The sequence below is a fragment of the Tripterygium wilfordii genome, chromosome 7, assembly GCF_013401445.1.
Source record: "Tripterygium wilfordii isolate XIE 37 chromosome 7, ASM1340144v1, whole genome shotgun sequence".
In the NCBI taxonomy this organism is placed as follows: Eukaryota; Viridiplantae; Streptophyta; class Magnoliopsida; order Celastrales; family Celastraceae; genus Tripterygium; species Tripterygium wilfordii.
The window spans coordinates 15,673,465-15,688,317 of NC_052238.1; the positions used below are offsets into that span (position 1 = coordinate 15,673,465).

Here is a 14,853-nt window from a genome sequence, read left to right on the forward strand (position 1 = left end):
ACCCCCCATTGATTGATTGATTACTTCAAATTAATATTATAGTTTTGTGAAAGATGGCAAATCAACTGTCAATATGGTCATCAACTTAGCCAATTAGTCTTTTATTTTATATCAAAATATTTCTTATATTTCAATATACTATTCAAGAGCAACCACTACAAGAAACTGTTAATTTTATCACGGAAATTAGTGACGGATTTCATTCCGTCACTGATATTTTTTATTAGTGACGGAATTAGTGACGATATTATTAACAATCAATTTGTGACGGATTTAGTGACGCAATTGTCCGTCACTAACAGATTTAATCACTAATTCCGTCACAAATTTTCGCGCGAAAACCCTCCAAATTTAGTGACGGATTAGTGACGTAATTTAGTGACGGATTAGTGACGACAACATAATTCCGTCACTAATATTACGGACAATAAAATTTCTATCACTGAATCCGTCACGAATATGTCCGAGAAGACAGCCTGTCATAGGTGTGGCTTTTTTGCGATGGAAAATCATTTTCGTCACGAAATTATAGTGACAGACAATAATTTCCGTCACGAATTCCGTCACTAACTTTTCTGACAAAAACTTCTACATGAAGTGTCAAATCATCAACTTTTTGCAGGCTATGTACGAAAATGCATTTCTGTCACGAATTCCGTCACTAAATTTTCTGACAAAAACTTCTACATCAAGTGTCTAATCATCAACCTTTTATCAGCTACGGAAATGCATTTCCGTCACAAATTCCGTCACTAATTGCTAATTGTTGTGACGGAAATAAAGTTCCGTCACTAATTCCGTCACTAAAGCTTCTGACAAAACTTATTACCACAGAACGGGCATTACCCGAGCCCATTTGGGCTACAATTACTGAGCTCAGTCATTTTTTTTAAAGATATATGTTCGACTACTTTGAGGGAGAATCAATTGAGCATCATGGAGGACAATATTCCTATGATCCTTTGCAAATTAATTATTTTACTAATTACCATGAAAAATAATTAATAGGCAAAGGGCAAATAATTATAAAGTAAATACTTATCTAATTAATAGAAAAATCGTATGAAAACAAAAGAAAAATTAAAAAAATCTAATTAGGCCAAAAAATAGCGCCATACTCAGAGGCGGCATATTTGCTAAACATTTCAAATAGTGACGGAATTGCATAATTCCGTCACTACTTATACTAATTGTTACTTTAACTTCATTTTTACACTTTACTTTTACAAGAGAACGAAGTGCGTATTTCTCTATGTGTGCCGTCGACCCACCACTGCTCCACGCCTCTACCACATCCGCTGTCGCCATTGCTCCAAGCCGTCGACGACTGCCACCCGTACCACTGCTCCACGCCGTCACCACTGCTCCACCCTGCTCACGCGTACCAGGATGAACAAGGACGCATGCTTCAAGCTTTCCTCCCTCACGTGGTCAGTATTTTCGATTGTGCTTCATCATTTTGGATTTGTTCTACTTGTGGGGGAGTTGTTCTGCTTATTGTGGAGTTGCAAGAGCTTTTTGTTCCCTCTGAATTTTGGATTTTCGTGGGTCTATCTGAGTGAATACGGCAATTTTCAGCTTATATGATTTTTAGTTGCTTATTTAATGATATTATGAAATTATTTTTCCTCCTGTAAATTTTTTAGTCTCTTGGGAAATTTAGTACACAATTGAATGCTTCTACTCTTTTATTGGTTTTCCAATGGGTTATACCATCTCATTGATGATGGGCGGCATATGGGAATACTGTTCTTTTCCCTCATGTGGTCAGTATATTCGATTGTGCTTCATCATTTTGGACAAATATTGATGACTAACTTTCGTAAAATTTGGTTAATTAGTGATGATACTGAGTTTGGGTGTTTATGTGTTTGCTCGTGAGGTTAGGAAACCTTCAGTTTAATGTGGTTCTTTTAATTTTATTGTTGATGTAGATAATTTTGTTCTTTTAATTTTTGGCGTGTCACCTGCAATTGTTGGCACTTTACCAAGGAAAGAGGCTACTCTAGTTGAGGTATAACTTGTCTTTCACTTTGATTGTAATTCCCCCGCTGATCCTATTACTTCAATTTGCTAGACAAGTTTAAAAGGTACACAATGTTTAAATCCTTTATGTGTTTAATTCCGTTGAATCTGATTCTTCTATCGAAACTGTAGCTACAATGTTTTTATTGTCTAAATGGTAGATGTCTGGTGATCAATCGAGCGGAGATAATGTTACTCCATCAGGTCGAGGAAGACATCGACGTCGACTTGTTAGAAGTGGTGGCAATAGAGTTACAGAGAGTCAAGAATCCCCTCACAACACAACTTTATCCCCCTCGTCTGTCAATTCAGTGCTGCCACCCATCATGTCACCTCCTCAGAGACACAAAGCGAAAAGATGAAACGACAAGACCGGAGGTTGGAGAAACAGAATCGGATGATTCAAAAACAAAATCAAATGATGCAAGGACTCTTTGCTCGGCTTGGGATGCAACTACCAAGTGATGACATTGACGATGATAACGAGGATGGTGGACACACTTCCGATGAGGAGTAGATTTTGGGATTGTATTCTTTTGTGAAAACTTTGTCAAACATCTTGTTAAAACTTTTATATAATTACTTTTTATTATATTTTAAATACAATTATATTAATTAAAAAGTAATATTGCATTAAAATAAATAATACAAAAATTAAATTTGATAATTAAATAAAATGTTATGAATAAAAAATTAGTGACGGAAATTTAATAGTTTTCCGTCGCAAATAAAAATTATAATTTTTTTGAAAAAATATTATATTTTTTAGTGACGGAAAATTCCGTCGCAATTTCAAAATATTTTACTATAATTTTATTTTATTAGTGACGGAATTTTCCGTCACTAATTTGAAAGATGTATATTTTTTATCATTTAATTAACGCATGATCCTCCGTCACAAATTCCGTCACTAACATTTTCCGTCACAAAATATCCGTCACTAAGTCTGTCACCAATTCCGTCACAAAAATGTCCGTCACAAAATGCCGTCACTAATATTTTGCGACGAGGGTTTTTGTCACGGAATTTTTTTCGTCACGAATCCCGTCACGAATACGTTTTGTGACGGAATTTTCTTATTTTGTGACGGATAATTCCGTCACAAAATCACCTATTTGTTGTAGTGAACAAGAGACAAGAATTTGTCCTCATATACAATTTTACTTAAAATTACAGTTCCGCCCCCAATCTTATTCTGAGTTTTCGGGGTCTACTGTAAATTTTTTACCGTTAACTCATAAATTCGATCAAAATATATTTATAATTTAATTTTTTTTAACTATCCTATTTTTATTAGATCGGAATCTACTGTAAAAAAAAAAATTACATCAACCCCCACACCCTTCTTATATTGACATAAGTAAATGGCTTTTAAGATGGGTTTCCAGGGTCGTCTGTAAATAATTTACAGCAGACCACATTGTAATTTAAATGAACGGTGAGATCTGATTTGATTTCATCGAATGACTATAATTTTAAATGCCATAAACATGAACTAAAATATATTCTCTTATCCTTTACTCTCTGATTTGTTTTTTCTCTCTCTTAAATTCATTTTTCCTTGATGAACTTTGCCTGCAACTCACGAAGTTGAGACAGACGACAAGAAATCTGCAATTGAATTTTTATTGAAAAATTTCTTCTGGCTTTCCAATCAGTTGCAGCATCCATGATCTGATTTTTGGTCCTAAAATCCAGTTTCTTGACCACCCAAAAAAGGAGATCTGCAAACCTCCTTATCCCTTCCAGCACCGAAAAAATGGTCTGCAGGTCCCTCCCCGATGGTTGTTCAACAATCTCGTGAAGCGGTGGCATCTTTTCGTCTCCTTCTACATCATCTTCTTCAATGAACTTGCTATCACTTCTGGGTTTGATTTCAGGGTTTGATTTGGTTTCTAGGTTTTAGTAGTGTTTTACAAATATGGAGGAATTAGTGCCGTATCAATATTAAGAGAGAGAAAAAATCAAAGTCAGATACAGAGAAGAGAGAGTAGATAAAGTTTTATTTAATGTTTATGGGCTTTCAAAATTATAGCCATTGGATCAAAGAAAATCAAATCTCACCGTTCATTTGTATTTACAGCGTGGTCTACTGTAAATTATTTAGGGCAAACGCAATGGTGAAGTGGTATTGGGCAAACAAAGATGTTGTCTTTTGCTGATGTGGTTGTATTGTAAAATGTGTTTTGCTTATGTGGCTGTATTGGGATAAGTGTTTTACTGATGTGGATGTATTGATATTTAATGTTTTGATGTAGTTTTGTTGTGGATAATATGGAGGAATGAAATGTTGTTGGGTTGGGTGGAAAGAGAAAGTGTGTGGGAAGAAAAAGTGTATAGAAATTTGTGTTTTGTTGATGTGGCTGTATTAGAATACGTGTTTGACTTGACTTTTTGTATAATAGAGGTGGGATCGGGCCAACAAAAATGTTGGCCCAGTAAATTGTTTCTTATTGCATTTGCCCTTACAGCAGACCCCGGACACCCTTTTCAGATTGGGGGACCCAGCAGCTCAGCCATTAGGCAGCCGCCGTCAGCCTTGTGTGAGGATTGAGGACTGGAGGAGGTGCATTCAATGATGGGCCCCACAATAGACTAGATTAGTCAAATGGACCCCACACCTTCAGTAGACTAAGAAAAAATCAGTCATATCGTTTACTTGGAATGGAAGCTGAAGCTTTGGAATAAGAAAAAATTATGAAACACCCCATCAATCACAGCCTGAAACCTCTGTTTGTTTCCCCAGAATCACAAGAGAAAAGAATTCGGCTTTTTTTTTTTTCTTTCATGTCTTCCTCCACCAACCCTTGCCGTTCTCTTTGTCTGGATGAGAGCAGAGAGAGGTTTATAGTTATTCTGTAGACTATTCAAGGGTTTGTGAAAATTTTTAATTCTTGGGGAAAAATGAAATGCAGTTTTTTCCTTGCTACTTTCTATGTCCTGTGCTGTTCTGTTTTGGTTTCTGGGGGAGTGGTGTTATCGGAGAAGTCAATTCTCCTGGGATTGAAGAGTTCCTTTTCTGATCGTTCCGGGATTCTGTCCAGCTGGAACTCCAATCATTACTGTTCATGGTTTGGCATCAGATGCGACTCCAAATCCAGGGTCATTTCTCTCAACATAACAGGTGGTGGCGATGATGGCAGCTCTGAAGGTAACTCTCATGCTCTCCCCTGTTCCAAGTTATCAGATTTTCCATTTCGTGGGTTTGGAATCACGAGAAGATGTAGACATGGTGTTAATGGAAAATTAGCTGGCAAGTTGTCACCTTTGATTGGTAAACTCACTGAGCTTCGAGTTTTATCGCTTCCTTATAATGAACTTAGTGGTGAGATTCCTTTGGAAATTTGGGGTTTAAAGAAATTAGAGCTGCTTGATCTGGAAGGGAATTTACTTTCTGGAAAATTCCCAAAAGAATTTGTGGGGTTAAGAAAATTGCGGGTTCTGAATCTTGGATTCAATAAAATTGATGGGGAAATTCCTGTTTCGATTGTAAGCTGTGTAAGTCTTGAGGTATTGAATTTATCTGGTAATAAGATGAGAGGATCTGTTCCGGGGATTTATGGTAGTTTTTCAAGGTTAAGGGAACTTTATTTGGCGCATAATGAGCTAGATGGATCTATTCGAGATGGACTACTGACAAACTGCCGGTATCTTCAGCATATTGATCTGTCAGAAAATTTGTTTGTTGGTGGGATTCCTCCAAGTTTAGGGAAATGTCTGAAGTTGCGGAGTCTCTTGTTGTTCTCAAACAAGTTGATGGGTAGCATTCCTGGTGAGCTTGGACGGCTCCACAAGCTTGAAGTTCTGGATATTTCTGGAAACAACCTTAGTGGATTGATCCCTGCTGGCCTCCATCGGTTCAAGAATTTGAAACATGTCTCCTTGGCCGATAACAACCTAACTGGTGTAGTCCCTTCCAGCTCTGGACATTTGCGTTCCCTTGAAGTAGTAAACCTTTCTCTGAGTTCACACATCAGTGACTGTGAGGTTCCTCACAATAGTGTGAATTCACTAGTTCGTTCCCGACGTCTGTACTCCCTGTCTCTGTCATCTTCAAATGATACAGCTTCTCCATCAGGTGGAACAACTAAAGCTTATGGGTTCACTACTATTGAGATTGCTTCAATAGTCTCTGCATCAGCCATTGTCTCAGTCCTCCTAGCTCTGATTTTTCTCTTCTTCTTTTCAAGAAAATGGTTCCCGAATTCAAGGGTTCAGGTTTGTGAATCGAAGGAAATATCTGTCTTCATCGACATTGGTGTCCCCTTAACGTATGACCATATCGTTCATGCAACAGGGAATTTCAATGCCAGCAACTGCATTGGCAGTGGAGGTTTTGGTTCCACTTATAAGGCGGAAATCTCTCCAGGAACCCTGGTAGCTGTAAAGAGGCTAGCCGTTGGAAGATTCCAAGGTGTTCAACAGTTCGATAATGAGATAAAGGCTCTTGGAAGTGTGAGGCATCCAAACCTTGTAACTTTAATAGGTTACCATGCCAGTGAAACGGAAATGTTCCTCATATATAATTATCTACCAGAAGGTAGTTTGGAAAATTTTATTCGGGAAAGATCCCAGAGAGCTGTCGATTGGAAGATAATTCACAAGATTGCTCTAGATATAGCCCGTGCTCTAGCTCACCTGCATGACCAGTGTGCTCCTCGGGTGCTACACCGTGATGTCAAGCCTAGTAATATATTGTTGGATAACGACTTCAATGCTTACTTGTCGGATTTTGGATTATCTAGGCTATTAGAAACTTCTGAAACCCATGCTACAACTGGTGTAGCAGGAACTTTTGGGTATGTAGCACCGGAGTATGCGTTGACATGTCGTGTGTCTGAGAAGGCTGATGTTTACAGCTATGGTGTGGTGCTACTTGAACTGATATCTGATAAGAAGGCCTTGGACCCTTCTTTTTCCTCGCATGAAAATGGTTTCAATATTGTTTCTTGGGCCTGCATGCTGTTGCAACACGGTCAGGCTAAGAAAGCCTTCACTGTGGGGCTATGGGATGCAGGACCCCATGAGCATCTGGTGGAAATACTGCATTTGGCAATCACCTGCACTGCTGATTCCCTCTCTGGGAGGCCTACAATGAAGCATGTTGTCCGACGGCTGGAGCGAATACAACCTGATTCATGATACAAGGCTTCTCAGTTTAGTTTATCCATGCATACAAGACCGGAAACATACTGGCAATTTGTACATGTATACCTAGTCATACCTAGTCATGCTGCGGAGTATTGGACATATTTCTGCAGCCCCCCCCCCCCCCCCTCATTAGGACAAGTGATAAATGTGCAGAAAGTAGGCTAATATCACTTTTATACATCAGTTAAGAAGCACTCGGTATGTGTCTACCGGTGATTTTATTTCTGTCTTGCAATTTTGAGCGACTTGTGCATTGAGAGCAACATACAGAACAGAAGATCCCTGTAGTTTAACATCCGTTCAAGGTTTAATTAAATGCTTATGGTAGTGGTTAAGGAATACTGTTCCGGCTTATAAGTAAATTTTGCTTGTTTTCATGCTTATAAGTAAATTTCTCTTTGTACCTTCTGTTTGGGCATCAATGGCTTGGTATTCACTCAGAGAATGTGCATGAATTTCATTTTTCATGATTTGATTGTTATGGACTCTTTTTGGTTTCACAGAAACAAAGTGATACATGTGGCCGAGCCTACAGATGTTTCTTCTATATCTTTCAGTGAGAGCAGGTTGTAGATGAGAGCCACCACCATTTCCATCTCTAGTCCTCGAACCAAATGAACACTTATGCAGCAGCATTTCGTATCAGGTACACAGTGGAGATGTTATTGCAACAGGCAACAGGTTCAAAGGGACTTGGCTCGTCACCTTGTGAAAGATCTGTTGTTGCTGTTTGCCTTCCTGCTTTTGCCAGGGAGGCCTTGTCCATATTTAAAAAAAAAAAGTCATTCCATAAAAAGAATCCTTTAGATTTCCTTTCTCTAGAAATAACACTCAGCACCTAGAGATTAACTCTAATACCTGTCTGCGAGGGGGGCAAGGATTCAAATCCCTCCTCAAATAAAACCGGAAAGGAAAAATTAAAAAAAAAAAAAAAACTCTAATAATTGTACAAATGAAGACACAAAAAATCGACTCGGCAAAAACTTCCCTATAATCTTACATCAGTATGTTATTGCGGTGGGGAAAAAAATTAACAGTGAGAGCAGCAGCCTAATTCATCACACGTTGACTCGGGCCCGGACCTTGACGGGCGACTCGTCCACCGTTCTGATAAACCTTCTGGTTAACATCTCTATTGCGACCTGATGAGGCCCGACCTTGACCTGAAAACCCACCCTCTTCGGCTTCATTTCTCCCATAGCCACGGCCGCCACCAAAGTTCCCACCATCCCTGAAATTGTTCCCACCGTCCCTGAAATTGTTTCCTCGAAAACGATCCCTTCTGGGTGGGTACTTTCCGCCATCACTATCAGCTGAAACAGTCCAAATGTCCACATACTGGTTTAGAATTTGTTTCCAGCCAAAATTATCTTGCAATATTAATTTCTATAAAGGAATAGGATTATCTAACAGACAGAATCAGCAGCTGTTAGGAAGATGCAAACTCATTCATAATATACAGAAGTAAACAATGAGAGTAATATTTTGAAATTTTGTAGCGCAAATAATTGGTCTAACAGAAACAAATTAGATTACTAGAGCAAAAGATAAATGTTGAGACTTGCCTCGCTTTGCCTCAATAGGAGCTTTACGATCGCCTATTAAGATAGGAGAAGCCTGAAATAGTAGGGAATGAATACTATCATATTCAGAACCAAAATGTAGTTAATTCAAGCTATTAAAAAGAAGAAGAAGAAGCAAACTCCAGAAGATCCAAAATTGTTGAAAAGAAATAGATGATTTAGGAGCTAGAGTTCCTGAAAGTGTAACTTCGAAGATCTACGCTATGAGTCTTTTATAGCTAATATTTAGTCTAATTTTATGTTTTCACAAATCACAAGTTAGTTTATTGTTAGGTCTACTTTAACTAAGTTGCATTTAGTTTTCATACTAAGGGTATTGTTGGAGTTTCCACGAATTTTGAATTTTTACTAATGCTCCATTTGTTTTAAGGGAAATCAAGCTTTTGAAAAACTCATACTTTTCTAGTGTTTGTTACAAAATTTTCCTTCCCAAATTTTTATAAAATATATACTGAAAAACTAATTATTTTCTCCTAGGAAAATCCAAGCTTGACTTTTTTTTTTTTGAAAAAACAGAACCAATGTAGTTCTATTAGTCTTTCATTAAGCTATTTTCCTAAGACCAATCATAGTTACAATTGAGTCTTATTAGTTTAACCCTAAATGCTTAAAATCCCTCACAAAAACCCTTTTAAACGTGGTCAATGAAAGCTGTCCTACGTCAACAGAATTCTTTCAGAATTCTAGAGAGAACAATAAATTCATGAGAAAAAATAAAATACCTCAAGAGCACTCTGCACAGAACTAGCAGATTCAAATTCTACGAAACCAAAACAGCTTCTTTGTTCCTGCATAAAGAAATGTCACACAAAAGAACTAAATATTATGCAATTTTTTTGACTTAAACCCCGAGTCTATCAAAAACATTTTGATTTCAAATGAACAGCACAAATGAAATCTCATACGAACCTTATAGCTTCTGACTTGAATACCATCACGCTTGATGGGCCCAAATTTTTCAAAGACCTCTCTAAGCTGTTCGACTGTGGCATTCATGGGCAATTTTGCCACAAATATGGAATGTCCCCTAGCTGCTAAGAAGAAGGATAACATTGCAGACAAAGTCAACAAAACATGAAATATTTTGAATCTTTTACCAGAATCCATCAACAAACATTCACGACTAAAAGAAAAGGCAAGAAACAAACTCCCAGACCTGCATCAAAATTGTTTTTCTCATTATTTCTCTCAGGGGCATTATTACTAACTGGCACTGATGTTTCAGATGCTGCAGCAATTACACGTGGCGGCTCCACAGGTTTAGCAGGCGGAATCCTCACATGGAATGGAGAAGCATTAACCTTCAATGCATGTACCTGAAACAACCATGACAGTAACAAGTCAATTAACTGTGATGTTGATGCTCATAACAAACCAACTGTCATCTACTCACTATCGATGCATAGGTCTTTTTGGAACCATCCTCCAGGACAGTAGGAGCAGTTTTCTCAATGACTGGGAGGGTATCAACTTGACTCTCAACAAGTTGGTCATCAGCAGGAGCAGCTCTTTCCTCTAAGACTTCTATCTTTCCATTGGCCAGTGAATGGTCAACTTCTTCACTATTATTAGTATCCTCCTCCACGGTGGTAGTTGAGTGATTTTCCACAGGGGAATTGAGAACATGAACTGGTTCTGTAAGCATAAGCTAACAATAAATAATTTGCAGAGAAATAAACAAAAGAATACAACCACCATCCCCCAACCAAAATCAAAGATGAAAGGGCCACAAAACACGAAAGATAAAGCACATTAAACCCTACCAGAATCTGGAGTCAAAGGAGCAGTTGGCACACCTTCTTCATCAACATTGTCAACTGTCACCACATCTCCTGATTCCTTTGCCTCAACATATCTAAAGATATCATTCAGCACAACATATCCATTTGCTTGCGGGGCCAGAAAGAAAGTCTGCGAAAATTGTCTTCTTGTATGGTCCTCTCCGGTGAAAAAACCAGTCACTAAAACAATCACCCCGCTATTATAAGAAGCTTGTGCATCAGCAGTCAGTATCTCGACTCTGGAATTCTTGTAGTCCATGGACAGAATGATATCATTGATGACCTGATTCAACCAATAAACAGTGAAAAACCATTCATCAGCACATGAAACAAACTTGCACCATGATAGTTTAACAGCTTACAATATAAACAAGTGATATCAATGAGCAAACTTGTTGAAAAGAAAATCATGGAGGACAAAGAAGAACAAGGCAATGAACCAACTACAGAGGAAAAAAAAGAAGTGGAATCATTAAACAAAATCAGGAATTCGCATACAGAAAGAAGAATGTCCAAACAAAACCCAGGCAGGATAATATAACTGCTATGAAATAGCACAACCATAGTTGACACAAGTCTAAGGGACACAAAAACACTGTTAGAGGCCCTGCACGGAGAAAAGAAGGTCTTTGGTTCCATTTTTTCCCTATTTTTTTTGGTGGGTTGTCACAAAACTAGCAGTTTCCCTTCCTCTTATTAAGGCCGGCGAAGATGACAAGGTCATATCAATTGTTGATATTGACAGCAATAGTGACAGACATTACAAAATGGAAGATGAATTAGATACACTTGAGCAAATGATTATCAATATAATAATCCTACAGAAATTCAAAATGACAATGAATGAAAAGAAATGGTAGATTTTCCTCCAACATTAAAAAATTTAACACAAAAGTAGTTGTGAAGGTGAAAGCTTTCTAAAGAAGAAAAAACCCCTTTAAAGGAAGAAGTCAAGACAAGCCACTAATGGAACAATGATGAAATGGCAAGCACAAAAGAAGAAGCATAGGGATTATTAATGCAATCACAGCTGACAGAGATTATAGGACTAGCTAAATTTTCCATAAAAAATTATAGCTGCAGAGAAACCATAGTTGTTGAACATTTACGAAACCTGATAGGTTTCATACAAAACATATGGCAGTATGAAATCTAACCAAAAAAACTTGCAATACAGTCATTTATACAATACAAATTATACTTGCGGGCTTCTAAAACTCAAACCACTACACATTAGAATAGAATGTCAAGCAACTAGATAACTTCTCTCCATTCTTAGTGGTGATTAAGTTTTGAAAATAATATATTCATTCACCTTTAAGAGAGAGAGGGAGGGGGGGGGGGGGAACCAAAATTTCACAAGCCTAACTAGTGTTTGCATAATGCAACCTCATTTTTCCAATACTCATAAATAAATTTTTATTCAACTACACAGTAGAAATTTACAAAACTTACTTTCATGGATGTGACAGAGGTCATCTGACCATTGAGTTCAGGCCTGCTAAGAACACTGGCTTCCTCGTAAAATTTGTGAGCCAACTCAGGAGATTGAGACAGAATAGAATAATACTGCTGCACAAATGCATTCCCCACTACTTGTGGAGTAAGAGTCGAAGAATCTGCCTGGGTTTCCATGACCTGCATTAAGAGGGAAGGGAGAGTAATTACAAGGCTCCAAAAAGTGATTACAAGGCATTAATAGACGCGGAAATGAATAACTACTACAAAATCTTTATGGGTAGATATCTTAAAAAGAGCATAGAAAATAAAAATTACAAAAGGCAACTCAGAATCTAAAATTAAACTCTTACAGCAATGCAAATACCATATCAAGAAGACATAGCAACCCAAATCAAGCCCGATATTTCAGAGAAACATATTTTAATGGCATAAATATAGTATTAATACTCGAATCATTTTTAAATGGAAAAGAATATTACTGAATCATTTAATAATAGTGAATAAGATTATCAATCGCCAGAAACACATAAGTGGACTCAAAGCACAAAACACATTCCACAGAAACTTCACAATATTAAAAGAGTATGGCATATATTACAACAATCCCATATCTTTTGAATATTTTAGAATGGTTAAAATCATCCAGCAGAGGCATAATACGGGAACCAAGGCAAAAACCTTCAATTTGAAATAAAACATATATATTCCGATACTGCATTACACTATTACTTGATTGAGTCGCAATCGGGAATGAGACACAAACCCAAACCCAGAAAAGAACACAATCAAAACCGCACTCAAACAAGCTGATGCAAGACAAGGCCCAAAATAAATATTAATGAAAAAAAACTGCTTGTTCAACAAAATATACATTAAAAAAATAGCCTATGGTGAATCCTTCAGATGCAACTGACCTGAAGAGAGAACCTTTAAAATTAAAGTTTCGACTTCTAATTAAAAAAACAACTCACGGATTACAATTCCAAAATTCCAATCTTCAAAGGAATAATCAATTGAGACAATAAAAAGATCATACAGTCGTCGCCACGCTAGATCTAAAAGACCTAAATCCCTAAACCACGAAAAAAAACACAAACCCAATCAACGGTTCAACAAAATAGCTGCAAAAACAAAACACGTCGAGAACAAACGATCGATCTACCATCTATCATCAATCATCAATCATCAATCATCGAAACCGAACTTTGAACAATAAATAACGAATTGGATTCAATGAGTAGTTGACACCCACCTCTCTGCAGAGTAATCAGGATCTCCCGCGGAGAGCCTCACGGTGCCGCCGTACAGTAAAGAGTAGAAGAGAGGCTGTTGTTGTGAGATCTCTCAATAAAGGGATTTTGTAATTATAGGGAATTTTTACAGAGCGTGATCTGATACGGCGCTGGTCCACAGGATATATGGCGCCCACGATTTATTTGATCCGTCTATTACTTCGTCGATGATCTGATCAGTAGATTACCGTGGATTTAACTTTCCTCTTTGGTCCCACCCATTTTTTAACCGTTAGATGAAGTGATCAAATCTCAGCCGTAAAATTACTTATTTTTTATTTTTAGCTTTAGAAAATTGTAATTTGGTGTAATTACCCTATCTTAAAAATTCCACCAAATAGCCTAAATTACCCTAGTGCACAAAATTATCCTTTTTATTTTAGTTTCGTCAACTTTAAATTATCACCAAACACCTTATGGTTTATAAGATGTCTTATTTTTGATAGCTTATAAACTAGCTAAACCTTGCTTGGTAAAGTGTCTACCCTAAATTATAAACTAGCAACTGTTGTGCTAGCTTAAATTTTTAGCCACAAACTATATAAGCTAGCGTAAATGCTAGCTTAAATCAAGTCGGACATCTCTCAAACTCTCAAACTATCTTTGAATTAGGTTTGAAGAAGAAGAAAAAAAAGTGGTGTAATAATACAAATATCATGTTTGGTAACTATAAGCTTGGGAAGGACACTCTATCAACACCCCAGATAAAAATAGTTTATTAATTTTAATAAGCCCTAAAAAAAAATTCAAATTGAAGCTTATTTTAAAACTTTTATTCGTTTTTGATTTTTCTTTTTTCTTCATTTATTAGTTATTAATAAAATATTATTACAAAATTTTAAATAGTAATCTTAATTTTATTTATATAAAAATATTTTCAATTTATAAGTTTAAATTTAAAATTAATTATGATAAAAAATATTTATGATAAAAATAAAAATTTACCCAAAAATATAGAGTTTATTTTTTTTTAGTTTTAATTTTTTAAACTAAACACTTTTCATAACTTATAAATTAACATCGGTTATAAGTTTCGTAAAATACTTGACAGCTTATAAACTAATTCATGTTTCACAATTATAAAATTTCACAAAACACCTGACAACTAACTTATTTCGATTTTGACAGCAAATAAACTCTAGCAAATATATCCAAAATAAGATAAAGTTTCACTTTAAAAAATATTACATAGGCAACATTTATATGTGGCATAACACACAGCTATCCTTCTCTAGTACTAAACTAAACTAAAACATAGAAGCTGTACTTGTAGTTACTACTGCCTTACTGGCATTTAATGGGTCGGCCCAAGATGATGTAAAATGAAGGCCCACAGATCAGTCAACCACCTAGCTCACGAAATTGCTCAATGGGCCGCAAATGGCTAGTGGCCTAACCGCAGTCCCAAGTCCTGGTCTTTAAAAAATTTCAAATTTTTATTAAATACATATAGCAAAAATAAAGCTCCCGGCGAGGATCGAACTCGCGACCTTTCGCTTACGAAGCGAACGCACTACCACTATGCTACGGAAGCCGATTTGGTGGCCTAAAAGTTATTTA

At 36.8% G+C, this 14,853-nt stretch overlaps 2 protein-coding genes and 1 non-coding gene across 5 annotated transcripts; 1 reads left to right on the top strand and 2 right to left on the bottom strand.

Annotated features, from left to right (window-relative positions):
- The first annotated feature begins 4,682 nt into the window (after positions 1-4,682).
- On the top strand, positions 4,683-8,111 carry LOC120002040 (LRR receptor-like serine/threonine-protein kinase RPK2). The gene has a single exon (XM_038850594.1). It carries the CDS (start codon positions 4,930-4,932, stop codon positions 7,165-7,167), a length of 2,238 nt encoding a protein of 745 aa, XP_038706522.1. The 5' UTR covers positions 4,683-4,929; the 3' UTR covers positions 7,168-8,111.
- Positions 7,965-13,409, bottom strand: LOC120002041 (nuclear transport factor 2-like). Of its 3 annotated transcripts, none has more exons than XM_038850597.1 (9): positions 13,254-13,409; positions 11,996-12,178; positions 10,556-10,823; positions 10,153-10,394; positions 9,916-10,075; positions 9,669-9,793; positions 9,482-9,547; positions 8,742-8,793; positions 7,965-8,489 (listed from the first exon to the last, which is right to left on the bottom strand). In XM_038850597.1, exons 2-9 carry the CDS (start codon positions 12,173-12,175, stop codon positions 8,227-8,229), a joined length of 1,356 nt encoding a protein of 451 aa, XP_038706525.1. In that variant the 5' UTR covers positions 12,176-12,178; positions 13,254-13,409; the 3' UTR covers positions 7,965-8,226. The 3 variants fall into 3 exon arrangements, with proteins under 3 accessions (XP_038706525.1, XP_038706524.1, XP_038706523.1); XM_038850596.1 differs by having other exon boundaries at positions 9,669-9,790; positions 10,523-10,823; positions 13,254-13,408; XM_038850595.1 differs by having other exon boundaries at positions 10,523-10,823; positions 13,254-13,408.
- A 1,346-nt stretch (positions 13,410-14,755) lies between these two features.
- On the bottom strand, positions 14,756-14,827 carry TRNAT-CGU. Its single transcript has one exon. It is a non-coding gene; the product is annotated as a tRNA-Thr (tRNA).
- Between the last annotated feature and the right edge of the window lie 26 nt (positions 14,828-14,853).